The sequence below is a fragment of the Ascaphus truei genome, chromosome 14, assembly GCF_040206685.1.
Source record: "Ascaphus truei isolate aAscTru1 chromosome 14, aAscTru1.hap1, whole genome shotgun sequence".
NCBI classification, from domain to species: domain Eukaryota; kingdom Metazoa; phylum Chordata; class Amphibia; order Anura; family Ascaphidae; genus Ascaphus; species Ascaphus truei.
This window is the reverse complement of record NC_134496.1, coordinates 16,397,291-16,413,307: the sequence shown is the minus strand read 5'-3', so window position 1 is coordinate 16,413,307 and position 16,017 is coordinate 16,397,291. Positions and strand designations below refer to the sequence as shown.

The window sequence follows — 16,017 nt, the reverse complement described above, 5'->3', positions numbered from 1 at the left end:
TCTGGACCTGTCTCCCCCTCTGATTTGGGGTTTAACATGTTCTAAGGCAGCACACTGAAGGTGCCTCGGACTGCCCTTTTGACACATTCTAAAGTGATTGGAAACTGGATGTGTAATATCCATGTTGGTAATATGTCTGATATGTTCAAGCATCCTAATTTTGAATGGTCTGGTGGTTAGGCCAATATATCTTTTATTACATCCGCATGTGATCATGTCAATAACATGATCCGTGCTACATGTTATAATAAAAGATAGCATTTGAAAATCTTTAGTTTCATCTCTGTTAGTCAAGCAATTGGTCTTTTTGACATATTTACAGGCTTTGCATTTCCCACAGGGGAAAGCCACGTAATCCAGGAAACAGTGTACTTTTATTCCAAGCTTTAGTGCTTTGAATAACACTAGGAGACACTATGTTGCCCAATGTGTGTGACAAAGACAAACCTCGGTTGTATAGATACAATATCTCGTAATAACACATCGGTATTTAAAACATCCCAGTGCTTCCTGATGATGGATTGTATCACTGTAGCCTGGCTACTAAATTGGGTGATAAAAAAGGGTGGATCCTTGTTATTAGTTACCATATTGTGGCATTGTCCCCCATTGTGTGTAACGTTTGTCGGTGTTGGGTTTTTTTTTTTAAAACTGGAGGGATCAGAGCTGACCAGGTCCTCTCTATTTTTATCCCTGGCGCACATTGGCGTCAGACTGTTCATATGTGGTCCCTAATATTTTTATTATCAATAAATTGGTTTTATTATGCATTCATGATACAGTACTGGGGGCCTCCGGTCCCAGTCATTGTGGACCTCTCTGCGTTATTGTTAGCGGGACGGCCACTTCTGATATGGGACCAGCAGTCCCACTGCTTTCTACTCTCATAGCAACGAGTGCAAAGCTATCTGGGATCTTATTCTTCTCATTTCCTGTGCATCGGAATCCCTTTTCCTCGTGCACCTGCTGGTAATTCAGGACGAGCTGTAGGAAAGAGAGAGAACTGGCGCACAATCCAATGAAGTGGGTCCCAGGGTGAAGGAAAATACTTTATTGATAAAATTCCATATAACAAACGGAGGAGAGCACCCTCCTACGCGTTTCAGGTACGGCAGTACACTTTATCAAGGAGTATACTCCTTTTATCAATAAAGTATTTTCCTTCACCCTGGGACCCACTTCATTGGATTGTGCGCCAGTTCTCTCTTCTCCAGCTGACTGCCATCACCTGGCTGCACATCCTACAGGACTTTGGAACAGGGCGGTATGTGAGTATTTTTCATTCTGTTTGGAGGGGGACCATCCCTTTTGAGGAGTCACAGGGGCTTCATCATTTACCCCCAAACTTCAGGGATTATTTGGCCCCACAGAGACGGTTATTTCTCACCAGCCATATTCCATTTTGCCAATTTCATTATGGTCTAGCACTGGAGCGCAGTTGTCACTACAATTTCTGGTAATTCAGGACGAGCTGTATCTCCCCCTCTTTTTTGTCTCTGACAATAACCAAGCACACCAATTGCCTTGAGCCTGGAAACCTCTTATACAAGACTCGTTTATAGAGTGATAATTAGGCGTGTGCCCTATTATGAAGATGACGAATACTGCAGCGCTCCCTTCACAAGTTATGAGGGTAACTACCCTGCCCTGACTATTAAGTACAATCACAGTATTTATTACACAAGCAAAACAATACAAATAAATGAAAGTAGTGATACTGGCTCTTCGTGAATTTTGCAGCTCAACCTGGAGAGGATCATCCATTGATCCTCAAATGTTGCTGGAATGGAGGAGGTGGTGAGCGCACATATGGAATAGATATATACAGATAAATGACACAATGTCAGTCAGGCAATGTTGGATACATAGCACACTGTTCGAGACTGTAACAGCCCCGCAGGGAGCAAAACCTCACTCAGGGATCAGGGGAGGGGTATATAGGTTTATAAACATATACTCACACGGCCATGTGTGAGCCCCTTCCTAGGAAATGGTATCTTTTCAGGGATCTTCAGCTCACAGAGTGTCAGCCCCCGCTCACAGAGTGTCAGCCCCCGCTCACAGAGTGTCAGCCCCCGCTCACAGAGTGTCAGCCCCCGCTCACAGAGTGTCAGCCCCCGCTCACAGAGTGTCAGCCCCCGCTCACAGAGTGTCAGCCCCCGCTCACAGAGTGTCAGCCCCCGCTCACAGAGTGTCAGCCCCCGCTCACAGAGTGTCAGCCCCCGCTCACAGAGTGTCAGCCCCCGCTCACAGAGTGTCAGCCCCCGCTCACAGAGTGTCAGCCCCCGCTCACAGAGTGTCAGCCCCCGCTCACAGAGTGTCAGCCCCCGCTCACAGAGTGTCAGCCCCCGCTCACAGAGTGTCAGCCCCCGCTCACAGAGTGTCAGCCCCCGCTCACAGAGTGTCAGCCCCCGCTCACAGATCTGGCTCCTTGTCCCATGTGCCGTCCCAGCGAGGATAATATAGACGCCAAGTTAAAGTAACATACGTTTTATTACATAAAAAGGTAACCATAGACTCGCATAATAGATACAACACCGCAGCTCCTGGCAGCCGTCTGGTCTGACGTGGCGTTCTCCTGCTTCTGCGTCCAGTAGCCGGACCGCGACAGGCAGACACGTGGCGGCCAGGGTGGCTTTTAGTGTATAAAGCTCCGGCACAGATTCCTGAGGGATCGGAAGAAGGAATCATTCCTGAAACGCGTTATTCCTGATCGGCTGTGTGCAGGAGCTTTATACACTAAACGCCACCCTGGCCGCCACGTGTCTGCCGGTCGCGGTCCGGCTACTGGACGCAGAAGCAGGAGAACGCCACGTCAGACCAGACGGCTGCCAGGAGCTGCGGTGTTGTATGTATTATGCGAGTCTATGGTTACTTTTTTATGTAATAAAACGTATGTTACTTTAACTTGGCGTCTATATTATCCTCGCTGGGACGGCACATGGGACAAGGAGCCAGATCTGTGAGCGGGGGCTGACACTCTGTGAGCGGGGGCTGACACTCTGTGAGCGGGGGCTGACACTCTGTGAGCGGGGGCTAACACTCTGGGAACTGAAGAGCCCTGAAAAGATACCGTTTCCTAGGAAGGGGCTCACACATGGCCGTGTGAGTATATGTTTATAAACCTATATACCCCTCCTCTGATCCCTGAGTGAGGTTTTGCTCCCTGCGGGGCTGTTACAGTCTCGAACAGTGTGCTATGTATCCAACATTGCCTGACTGACATTGTGTCATTTATCTTTATACATCTATTCCATATGTGCGCTCACCACCTCCTCCAGTGTACCCTATTATAATGAGGGCGCCTGATTCTTGCAATACTTCCAGGAACGCCATAGACACCCTCTTACCCCATAACTGGAAGAACCAACAACCCTATTATCTTCCATTAGAAATCCCGGGTGTGGACGCCCTCTTATCAGAAAAGGTGGAGATTGTTGTTTTTAGTTTCAGCACATATTTTTCCCCACACACCTTCAACTTTCCGTAGCAGAGTTTGGGGCGGCGATGGGTTTTTAGCGGTTGTGTCTATATATGGCTCGCAGAATTGGAGTCATCCCAAATGTTAATGTTTCGAGCTTTTGATTCACACTTGGGATTGGGTTGAAATGAGTCAGTTTCTGTGTAAACCCAATCCTGATCATTGTATGCTAATCAAGTAGTTAGGGGGACTATATGGGATTTCTCTTAGGGCAGGCTATATGGGATTTCTCGTAGGGCAGACTATATGGGATTTCTCATAGCGGAGAGTGTATAGGGTGTCTAACACAAAAATATTTAGGATAAGGGGGTAGTAAAGGAAATTTCTAATTGGGCCAAGTAGAAGGGGGATGTCTAATAAGGTTTCAGCAGACCCCATAGAGTACAAGAATTCCCCCGACTGTGCGTGCACCGCGTCGCCCTTTAAAGTGTGCTGCGTCACCTCTGAATTAGACAAAGAAAGGCCCCATTAAGGCCGCGCTTATAGTCCTGACGTCATCCGTTGCAGAAGGGGTTTTTGCTTATAGTGATATAGAGGGGGTGGGGGTGTGGCGGGCGTTGCTCCCCCTTTCCCGTTTTGTGGGGGTATGTATCTAGGGATACTAGTTTTAGCCGGTTCCCACGGACTTCCATACACGGGTCCGACTCATAGCTGTTTTGGGCTTAGCTGCCAGCCATTATATTGGTTATATTTACATGCTTATGAGCGCACATTGGCGTCAGACTGTTCATATGCGGTCCCTAATATTTTTATTATCAATAAATTGGTTTTATTGTGCATTCACGATACAGTACTTGGGGCCTCCGGTCACAGTCATTGTGGACCTCTCTGCGTTATTGTTAGCGGGACGGCCACTTCTGATATGGGACCAGCAGTCCCACTGCTTTCTACTCTCATAGCAACGAGTGCAAAGCTATCTGGGATCTTATTCTTATCATTTCCTGTGCATTGAAATCCCCTTTTCCTCGTGCACCTGCTGGTAATTCAGGACGAGCTGTATCTCCCCCTCTTTTTTGTCTCTGACAATTACCACGTACACCAATTGCCTTGAGACTGGAAACCTCTTACACAAGACTTGTTTATAGAGTGATAATTAGGCGTGTGCCCTATTCTAATGAGGGCGTCTGATTCTTGCAATACTTCCAGGAACGCCATAGACACCCTCTTACCCCATAACCGGAAGAACCAACAACCCTATTATCTTCCATTAGAAATCCCGGGCGTGGACGCCCTCTTGTCACAAAAGGTGGAGATTGTTGTTTTTAGTTTCAGCACATATTTTTCCCCACACACCTTCAACTTTCCGTGGAAGAGTTTGGGGTGGCGATGGGTATTTAGCGGTGGTGTCTATATATGGCTCGCAGAATTGGAGTCATCCCAAATGTTAATGTTTCGAGCTCTTGATTCACGCTTGGGATTGGGTTGAAATGAGCCCGTTTCTGTGACAGCCCAATCCTGATCATTGTATGCTAATCAGACAAGTAGTTAGGGGAGGCTATATGGGATTTCACATAGGGGAGAGTATATGGGATTTCTCATAGGGGAGAGTATATGGGATTTCTCTTAGGGGAGAGTGTATGGGATTTCTCATAGCGGAGAGTGTATGGGGTGTCTAACACAAAACTATATCGGATAAGGGGGAAGTAAAGGGAATTTCTAATAGGGCCAAGTAGAAGGGGGATGTCCAATAAGGTTTCAGCAGACCCCATAGAGCACAAGAATTCCGCGGGGAGGTGGGCTGCTGTTTTGATGCTTGCCTGGTAGTTGAGGGTGTGGTTTCGTGACCCTGACGGCTGTGTGGGCGTGTCCAGTGGGTTGGCACTTTTCACTTCCGGGTGAGAGTAATGTATATATACCTCTGCACATCACACACAGCTTCACACCCTGAGGAAGGCACCAGAGAGAAGGTACTGTCGGCTTCCGTACTTTGGATGATAAAGATCACCTTGTGATACGCCGCCTCACAGCGCTGGGTGTCTCATCCCCGCCTGCTGGAGGATTTCTCTATCTTTATATTTACTGCTTGGTGGCTGCGCTAGCCATATAGTGATCGGATACGTAACTGGAAGAGTGCTTGTTAAGTTTTCGTGTGTGTATATTAAACATTTGTGTGTAGTATATTCTAATAGTAATTTTTAAATAGATCTTTATTAATATCTTCATATTGTATATTTTTGTTCCCCCGCAGTAAAGATGGCCGTCTCAGCTCAGTACTACCTGCCCAATGACCTTCCCGTGGCCTTGCTTGACTGCAAGGAGGCGTTCTCGCTGCTGTCCGCGGAGGAGAAACTGTATACTCACTTTCAGTCGCGGGCGTCTTTTTACGGGGGTCTCATCGTCCTGTTCCAGACGTCCCCCGAATCTCCAGCTATCTACGTCCTGCTGAACCGTATCTTCCGAACGCAGGGTCCCGAGGAGCTGCGGGGGGTCGCGCTGTGCCATGGGCTAACGGAGGAGGAGTATAAGGTACCCCACACACTGCGGAGTCATGTGTATTCATTGTCAGGTTCACTAGCGCCCACTCAAGGGAGATATCCTACTGACCCTATTACTTTATTATAATCCCTAAACATGTCACTGACCCTATTACCTTGTATTATAATCCCTAATCATATCACTGACCCTATTACCTTATTATATTCCCTAATAATGTCACTGACCCTATTACTTTATTATAATCCCTAAACATGTCACTGACCCTATTACCTTGTATTATAATCCCTAAACATGTCACTGACCCTAATACCTTGTATTATAATCCCTAAACATGTCACTGACCCTATTACCTTATTCTTATCCCTAAACATGTCACTGACCCTATTACCTTATTCTAATCCCTAAACATGTCACTGACCCTATTACCTTGTATTATAATCCCTAAACATGTCACTGACCCTAATACCTTGTATTATAATCCCTAAACATGTCACTGACCCTATTACCTTATTCTTATCCCTAAACATGTCACTGACCCTATTACCTTATTCTATTCCCTAAACATGTCACTGACCCTATTACCTTATTCTAATCCCTAATCATATCACTGACCCTATTACTTTATTATATTCCCTAAGAATGTCACTGACCCTATTACTTTATTCTAATCCCTAAACATGTCACTGACCCTATTACCTTGTATTATAATCCCTAAACATGTCACTGACCCTATTACCTTGTATTATAATCCCTAAACATGTAACTGACCCTATTACCTTATTCTTATCCCTAAACATGTCACTGACCCTATTACCTTGTATTCTAATCCCTAAACATGTCACTGACCCTATTACCTTATTATAATCCCTAAACATGTCACTGACCCTATTACCTTATTATAATCCCTAAACATGTCACTGACCCTATTACCTTGTATTATAATCCCTAAACATGTCACTGACCCTATTACCTTATTCTAATCCCTAAACATGTCACTGACCCTATTACCTTGTATTCTAATCCCTAAACATGTCACTGACCCTATTACCTTATTCTAATCCCTAAACATGTCACTGACCCTATTACCTTGTATTATAATCCCTAAACATGTCACTGACCCTATTACCTTGTATTATAATCCCTAAACATGTCACTGACCCTATTACCTTGTATTATTATCCCTAAGCATGTCACTGACCCTATTACCTTCTATTATCCCTAAGCATGTCACTGACCCTATTACCTTATTATATTCCCTAAACATGTCACTGACCCTATTACCTTATTATATTCCCTAAACATGTCACTGACCCTATTCCCTTGTATTATTAACCCTTCCCTCTCTCTTGTCCTGCAGGCGCTTATTGTTTACGCTGCAGGATTCTTTGCCAATATGGGCAACTACAAATCCTTTGGGGACACCAAGTTTGTCCCGAACATCCCGAAGGTAAATCCGCAGTAAGGAGCTGGACGCTGCAGCGGTGTGCAATCCCAAGGGCGGTCAGTCTTAAGACTGGAGCAGGTGGGAGGGGGGGGGGTGTGTGGGTGGATTGGGTTTGGGGTGGAGTGAGGGGGGAAGGGGGTGTGGGTGGAATGAGGGGGGGAGGATGTTGAGTGTGGGGGAGGTTAATAATATTTAACAGTGCTTTTTGTACAGGAGAAGTTAAAGAAGCTGTTATGGGCGAGTGAAGCATTTGCGCAGGACCCCAAGTTCATAGAATCATTGTGGGGAAGCATTGGGGAACTCATATACTCATTGGAGCCAAGAGAGAAGCAGCTAGGACTGGGGGAGCACGTGAGTTGTTTGTTTTTTTTTTTTTGTTTTTTTAAATACATGTGTAATACACACACTGACCACAGGGTGTCACTGCATGATACACATAGTGATACACATGTGTAATACACACACTGACCACAGGGTGTCACTGCATGATACACATAGGGATACACATGTGTAATACATACACTGACCACAGGGTGTCACTGCATGATACACATGTGTAATACACACCCTGACCACAGGGTGTCACTGCATGATACACATAGTGATACACATGTGTAATACACACCCTGACCACAGGGTGTCACTGCATGATACACATAGGGATACACATGTGCAATACACACACTGACCACAGGGTGTCACTGTCACTACATGATACACATAGGGATATACATGTGTAATACACACACTGACCACAGGGTGTCACTGCATGATACACATAGGGATACACATGTTTAATACACACACTGACCACAGGGTGTCACTGCATGATACACATAGGGATACACATGTGTAATACACACACTGACCACAGGGTGTCACTGCATGATACACATAGGGATACACATGTGTACTACACACACTGACTACAGGGTGTCACTGTCACTGCATGATACACATGTGTAATACACACCCTGACCACAGGGTGTCACTGCATAATACACATAGGGATACACATGTGCAATACACACACTGACCACAGGGTGTCACTGTCACTGCATGATACACATAGGGATACACATGTGTACTACACACACTGACTACAGGGTGTCACTATCACTGCATGATACACATGTGTAATACACACCCTGACCACAGGGTGTCACTGCATAATACACATAGGGATACACATGTGCAATACACACACTGACCACAGGGTGTCACTGTCACTGCATGATAGACATAGGGATACACATGTGTAATACACACACTGACCACAGGGTGTCACTGCATGATACACATAGGGATACACATGTGTAATACACACACTGACCACAGGGTGTCACTGCATGATACACATAGGGATACACATGTGTAATACACACACTGACCACAGGGTGTCACTGCATGATACACATAGGGATACACATGTGCAATACACACACTGACCACAGGGTGTCACTGTCACTGCATGATACACATAGGGATACACATGTGCAATACACACACTGACCACAGGGTGTCACTGCATGATACACATAGGGATACACATGTGCAATACACACACTGACCACAGGGTGTCACTGTCACTGCATGATACACATAGGGATACACATGTGCAATACACACACTGACCACAGGGTGTCACTGCATGATACACATAGGGATACCCATGTGTAATACACACACTGACCACAGGGTGTCACTGCATGATACACAGAGATATACATGTGTAATACACACACTGACCACAGGGTGTCACTGCATGATACACATAGGGATATACATGTGTAATACACACACTGACCACAGGGTGTCACTGCTGTGTCCTGTTCTTCCTCAGGGGATCAGCACGTACTTCTCGGGAAACTGCACAATGACGGATGCAGAACTAGCTCAGAGATTCCTGGTTTCAAAGGTACCCGCAGAGCGTCGCCCCATTAACCCCTCCCGGGAGACCCGCAGAGCGTCGCCCCATTAACCCCTCCCGGGAGACCCGCAGAGCGTCGCCCCATTAACCCCTCCCGGGAGACCCGCAGAGCGTCGCCCCATTAACCCCTCCCGGGAGACCCGCAGAGCGTCGCCCCATTAACCCCTCCCGGGAGACCCGCAGAGCGTCGCCCCATTAACCCCTCCCGGGAGACCCGCAGAGCGTCGCCCCATTAACCCCTTCCCGGGAGACCCGCAGAGCGTCGCCCCATTAACCCTTCCCGGGAGACCCGCAGAGCGTCGCCCCATTAACCCCTCCCGGGAGACCCGCAGAGCGTCGCCCCATTAACCCCTCCCGGGAGACCCGCAGAGCGTCGCCCCATTAACCCCTCCCGGGAGACCCGCAGAGCGTCGCCCCATTAACCCCTCCCGGGAGACCCGCAGAGCGTCGCCCCATTAACCCCTCCCGGGAGACCCGCAGAGCGTCGCCCCATTAACCCCTCCCGGGAGACCCGCAGAGCGTCGCCCCATTAACCCCTCCCGGGAGACCCGCAGAGCGTCGCCCCATTAACCCCTCCCGGGAGACCCGCAGAGCGTCGCCCCATTAACCCCTCCCGGGAGACCCGCAGAGCGTCGCCCCATTAACCCCTCCCGGGAGACCCGCAGAGCGTCGCCCCATTAACCCCTCCCGGGAGACCCGCAGAGCGTCGCCCCATTAACCCCTCCCGGGAGACCCGCAGAGCGTCGCCCCATTAACCCCTCCCGGGAGACCCGCAGAGCGTCGCCCCATTAACCCCTCCCGGGAGACCCGCAGAGCGTCGCCCCATTAACCCCTCCCGGGAGACCCGCAGAGCGTCGCCCCATTAACCCCTCCCGGGAGACCCGCAGAGCGTCGCCCCATTAACCCCTCCCGGGAGACCCGCAGAGCGTCGCCCCATTAACCCCTCCGGGAGACCCGCAGAGCGTCGCCCCATTAACCCCTCCCGGGAGACCCGCAGAGCGTCGCCCCATTAACCCCTCCCGGGAGACCCGCAGAGCGTCGCCCCATTAACCCCTCCCGGGAGACCCGCAGAATGTCGCCCCATTACCAACTCCCGGGAGACCCGCAAAGCGTCGCCCCATTACAAACTCCCAGGAGACCCGCAGAGCGTCGCCCCATTAACCCTCCCGGGAGACCCGCAGAGCGTCGCCCCATTACCAACTCCTGGGAGACCCGCAGAGCGTCGCCCCATTAACCCCTCCCGGGAGACCCGCAGAGCGTCGCCCCATTAACCCCTCCCGGGAGACCCGCAGAGCGTCGCCCCATTAACCCCTCCCGGGAGACCCGCAGAGCGTCGCCCCATTAACCCCTCCCGGGAGACCCGCAGAGCGTCGCCCATTAACCCCTCCCGGGAGACCTGCAGAGCGTCGCCCCATTACCACTCCTGGGAGGCCCGCAGAGCGTCGCCCCATTAACCCCTTCCTCCCCACAGAGTCTTAGTGCCTACAACACGCGGCTGTTTAAGACGCTGGGTGGCGATGGGAAGAGCGGTACGAGGTGCGGTTGGCATCTATCATCAGCGATGGTGAGGAGTCTTTTATATACAGGGAGGAGAGGGTTTCTGTACGGGAGTCTGGGTAATACACAGGTAGCTGAGCTCCACTCTCCCCCCCTCCCTCTTTCCCTCCCCCCTCCCTCTTTCCCTCTCCCCCTCCCTCTCCCCCTCCCTCTTTCCCTCTCCCCCTCTCTCTTTCCCTCTCCCCCTCCCTCTTTCCCCCCCTCCCTCCCTCTTTCCCTCCCTCCCTCTTTCCCCCCTCCCTCTTTCCCCCCCCCTCCCTCTTTCCCCCCTCCCTCCCTCTTTCCCCCCCCTCTCTCTTTCCCTCCCCCCCCTCCTCCCTTTCCCTCCCCCCTCCTCTCTTTCCCCCCCCCACCTCTCTTTCCCTCCCCCCCACCTCTCTTTCCCTCGCCCCCTCCTATCTTTCCCTCCCCCCTTTCCCTCCTCCCCTCCTCTCTTTCCCTCCTCCCCTCCTCTCTTTCCCTCTCCCCCTCCTCTCTTTCCTCTCCCCCTCCTCTCTTTCCCTCCCCCCTCCCTCTTTCCCTCCCCCCCTCCCTCTTTCCCTCCCCCCCTCCTCTTTCCCTCCCCCTCCCTCTTTCCCTCCCCCTCCCTCTTTCCCTCCCCCCTCCTCTCTTTCCCTCCCCCCTCCTCTCTTTCCCTCCCCCTCTCCTCTCTTTCCCTCCCCCCCTCCTCTTTCCCTACCCCCCTCCTCTCTTTCCCTACCCCCCTCCTCTTTCCTACCCCCTCCTCTCTTTCCCTCCCCCCTCCCTCTTCCCTCCCCCCCTCCCTCTTTCCCTCCCCCCCTCCTCTCTCTTTCCTTCCCCCCTCCTCTCTTTCCTTCCCCCCTCCTCTCTCTTTCCTTCCCCCCTTCTCTCTCTTTCCTTCCCCCCTTCTCTCTCTTTCCTTCCCCCCTCCTCTCTCTTTCCCTCCCCCCTCTCTCTTTCCCTTTCCCCCTCCTCTTTCCCTCCCCCCTCCTCTCTCTTTCCCTCCCCCCTCCTCTCTCTTTCCCTCCCCCCCTCCCCTCTCTTTCCCTCCCCCTCCTCTCTTTCCCTCCCCCCTTCTCTCTCTTTCCCTCCCCCCTTCTCTCTCTTTCCCTCCCCCCCTTCTCTCTCTTTCCCTCCCCCCTTCTCTCTCTTTCCCTCCCCCCTTCTCTCTTTCCCTTCCCCCCTTCTCTCTTTCCCTCCCCCCTCCTCTCTCTTCTCCCTCCCTCCTCCTGCCTCTTCCCCCCCCTCCTGTATCTTTCCCTTCCCCCCTCCTCTCGCTTTCCCTCCCCCTCCTCTCTCTTTCCCTTCCCCCCCCTCCTCTCTCTTTCCCTCCCCTCCTATCTTTCCCTCTCCTTCACCCCCCCCCCCCCTCTCAGGTATTGCGGGGGAGCACTCTGATCTGTCCGGGATTCTGGGCGTCTTCGAGTTTGAGGGTCATGAGATTCAGGTGTCGCGGGAGATTACTCCCCGATACTGCGGCGAGTGCGGGAGAACCTGGAGAAAGCCACGGTTAGCTCTGCGCCGCGTCCACGCGCCGCGCCCTCTCTCCACGCTCCGCGCCCTCTCTCCCACGCTCCGCGCCCTCTCTCCACCCTCCGCGCCCTCTCTCCACGCTCCGCGTCCTCTCTCCACGCTCCGCGCCCTCTCTCCACCCTCCGCGCCCTCTCTCCACGCTCCGCGCCCTCTCTCCACGCTCCGCGCCCTCTCTCCACGCTCCGCGCCCTCTCTCCACGCTCCGCGCCCTCTCTCCACGCTCCGCGCCCTCTCTCCACGCTCCGCGCCCCCTCTCCACGCTCCGCGCCCTCGCTCCGTGCCCTCGCTCCGCGCCCTCTCTCCGCGCCCTCTCTCCGCGCCCGCGCTCCGCGCCCTCTCTCCACGCTCCGCGCCCTCTCTCCGCGCTCTGCCCCCTCTCTCCGCGCTCCGCGCCCTCGCTCCACGCGCCGCGCCCTCTCTCCACGCTCCGCGCCCTCTCTCCACGCTCCGCGCCCTCTCTCCACGCTCCGCGCCCTCTCTCCACGCTCCGCGCCCTCTCTCCGCGCTCCGCGCCCTCGCTCCACGCTCCGCGCCCTCTCTCCACGCTCCGCGCCCCCTCTCCACGCTCCGCGCCCTCGCTCCGTGCCCTCGCTCCGCGCCCTCTCTCCGCGCCCTCTCTCCGCGCCCGCGCTCCGCGCCCTCTCTCCACGCTCTGCGCCTCTCTCCGCGCTCTGCCCCCTCTCTCCGCGCTCCGCGCCCTCGCTCCACGCGCCGCGCCCTCTCTCCGCGCTCTGCCCCCTCTCTCCGCGCTCCGCGCCCTCGCTCCACGCGCCGCGCCCTCTCTCCACCCTCCGCGCCCTCTCTCCACGCTCCGCGCCCTCTCTCCACGCTCCGCGCCCTCTCTCCACGCTCCGCGCCCTCTCTCCACGCTCCGCGCCCTCTCTCCACGCTCCGCGCCCTCTCTCCACGCTCCGCGCCCTCTCTCCACGCTCCGCGCCCTCTCTCCACGCTCCGCGCCCTCTCTCCACGCTCCGCGCCCTCTCTCCACGCTCCGCGCCCTCTCTCCACGCTCCGCGCCCTCTCTCCACGCTCCGCGCCCTCTCTCCACGCTCCGCGCCCTCTCTCCACGCTCCGCGCCCTCTCTCCACGCTCCGCGCCCTCTCTCCACGCTCCGCGCCCTCTCTCCGCGCCCGCGCTCCGCGCCCTCTCTCCACGCTCCGCGCCCTCTCTCCGCGCTCTGCCCCCTCTCTCCGCGCTCCGCGCCCTCGCTCCACGCGCCGCGCCCTCTCTCCACGCTCCGCGCCCTCGCTCCACGCGCCGCGCCCTCTCTCCACGCTCCGCGCCCTCTCTCCACGCGCCGCGCCCTCTCTCCACGCTCCGCGCCCTCTCTCCACGCTCCGCGCCCTCTCTCCACGCTCCGCGCCCCCTCTCCACGCTCCTCTCCACGCTCCGCGCCCTCGCTCCGTGCCCTCGCTCCGCGCCCTCTCTCCACGCTCCGCGCCCTCTCTCCGCGCCCGCGCTCCGCGCCCTCTCTCCACGCTCCGCCCCCTCTCTCCACGCTCCGCCCCCTCTCTCCACGCTCCGCGCCCTCTCTCCGCGCCCTCGCTCCACGCGCCGCGCCCTCTCTCCGCGCTCCGCGCCCTCTCTCCGCGCTCCGCGCCCTCTCTCCGCGCTCTGCCCCCTCTCTCCGCGCTCCGCGCCCTCGCTCCACGCTCCGCGCCCTCTCTCCACGCTCCGCGCCCTCTCTCCACGCGCCGCGCCCTCTCTCCTCGCGCCGCGTCCACGCGCCGCGCCCTCTCTCCACGCGCCGCGCCCTCTCTCCACGCTCCGCGCCCTCTCTCCACGCTCCGCGCCCTCGCTCCACGCGCCGCGCCCTCTCTCCACGCTCCGCGCCCTCTCTCCACGCGCCGCACCCTCTCTCCTCGCGCCGCGTCCACGCGCCGCGCCCTCTCTCCACGCTCCGCGCCCTCTCTCCACGCTCCGCGCCCTCTCTCCACGCTCAGCGCCCCCTCTCCACGCTCCGCGCCCTCTCTCCACGCTCCTCTCCACGCTCCGCGCCCTCGCTCCGCTACCCTCTCTCCACGCTCCGCCCCCTCTCTCCACGCTCCGCCCCCTCTCTCCACGCTCCGCCCCCTCTCTCCACGCTCCGCGCCCTCTCTCCGCGCCTCTGCCCCCTCTCTCCGCGCCCTCGCTCCACGCGCCGCGCCCTCTCTCCACGCTCCGCGCCCTCTCTCCACGCTCCGCGCCCTCGCTCCACGCGCCGCGCCCTCTCTCCACGCTCCGCGCCCTCTCTCCACGCGCCGCACCCTCTCTCCTCGCGCCGCGTCCACGCGCCGCGCCCTCTCTCCACGCTCCGCGCCCTCTCTCCACGCTCCGCGCCCTCTCTCCACGCTCAGCGCCCCCTCTCCACGCTCCGCGCCCTCTCTCCACGCTCCTCTCCACGCTCCGCGCCCTCGCTCCGCTACCCTCTCTCCACGCTCCGCCCCCTCTCTCCACGCTCCGCCCCCTCTCTCCACGCTCCGCGCCCTCTCTCCGCGCTCTGCCCCCTCTCTCCGCGCCCTCGCTCCACGCGCCGCGCCCTCTCTCCGCGCTCCGCGCCCTCTCTCCGCGCTCTGCCCCCTCTCTCCGCGCTCCCGCGCCCTCGCTCCACGCGCCGCGCCCTCTCTCCACGCTCCGCGCCCTCGCTCCACGCGCCGCGCCCTCTCTCCACGCTCCGCGCCCTCGCTCCACGCGCCGCGCCCTCTCTCCACGCGCCGCGCCCTCTCTCCTCGCGCCGCGCCCTCTCTCCACGCGCCGCGCCCTCTCTCCACGCGCCGCGCCCTCTCTCCACGCTCCGCGCCCTCGCTCCACGCGCCGCGCCCTCTCTCCACGCTCCGCGCCCCTCGCTCCACGCGCCGCGCCCTCTCTCCACGCTCCGCGCCCTCTCTCCACGCCGCCGCACCCTCTCTCCTCGCGCCGCGTCCACGCGCCGCGCCCTCTCCACGCTCCGCGCCCTCTCTCCACGCTCCGCGCCCTCTCTCCACGTTCCGCGCCCTCTCTCCACGCTCCGCCCCCTCTCTCCACGCTCCGCGCCCTCTCTCCGCGCTCTGCCCCCTCTCTCCGCGCTCCGCGCCCTCGCTCCACGCGCCGCGCCCTCTCTCCACGCTCCGCGCCCTCGCTCCACGCGCCGCGCCCTCTCTCCACGCTCCGCGCCCTCGCTCCACGCGCCGCGCCCTCTCTCCACGCTCCGCGCCCTCTCTCCACGCGCCGCGCCCTCTCTCCACGCTCCGCGCCCTCGCTCCACGCGCCGCGCCCTCTCTCCACGCTCCGCGCCCTCGCTCCACGCGCCGCGCCCTCTCTCCACGCTCCGCGCCCTCTCTCCACGCTCCGCGCCCTCGCTCCACGCGCCGCGCCCTCTCTCCACGCTCCGCGCCCTCTCTCCACGCTCCGCGCCCTCGCTCCACGCGCCGCGCCCTCGCTCCACGCTCCGCGCCCTCTCTCCACGCGCCGCGCCCTCTCTCCTCGCGCCGCGTCCACGCGCCGCGCCCTCTCTCCACGCTCCGCGCCCTCTCTCCACGCTCCGCGCCCTCTCTCCACCCTCCGCGCCCTCTCTCCACGCTCCGCGCCCTCTCTCCACGTTCCGCGCCCTCTCTCCACGCTCAGCGCCCCCTCTCCACGCTCCGCGCCCTCTCTCCACGCTCCTCTCCACGCTCCGCGCCCTCGCTCCGCGCCCTCTCTCCACGCTCCGCGCCCTCT

General features: G+C 56.9%; 1 protein-coding gene across 1 annotated transcript in view; it reads left to right on the top strand.

The window, feature by feature from the left end:
• DPP3 (dipeptidyl peptidase 3) overlaps positions 1–16,017 on the top strand; it is a 28,679-nt gene that overhangs the window by 3,350 nt on the left and 9,312 nt on the right. Inside the window, 8 exon segments of the mRNA XM_075569387.1 lie at positions 5,670–5,947; positions 7,275–7,364; positions 7,575–7,712; positions 9,205–9,279; positions 10,763–10,817; positions 10,820–10,855; positions 12,186–12,260; positions 12,263–12,561. Coding sequence (XP_075425502.1) covers positions 5,670–5,947; positions 7,275–7,364; positions 7,575–7,712; positions 9,205–9,279; positions 10,763–10,817; positions 10,820–10,855; positions 12,186–12,260; positions 12,263–12,561 — 1,046 coding nt within the window.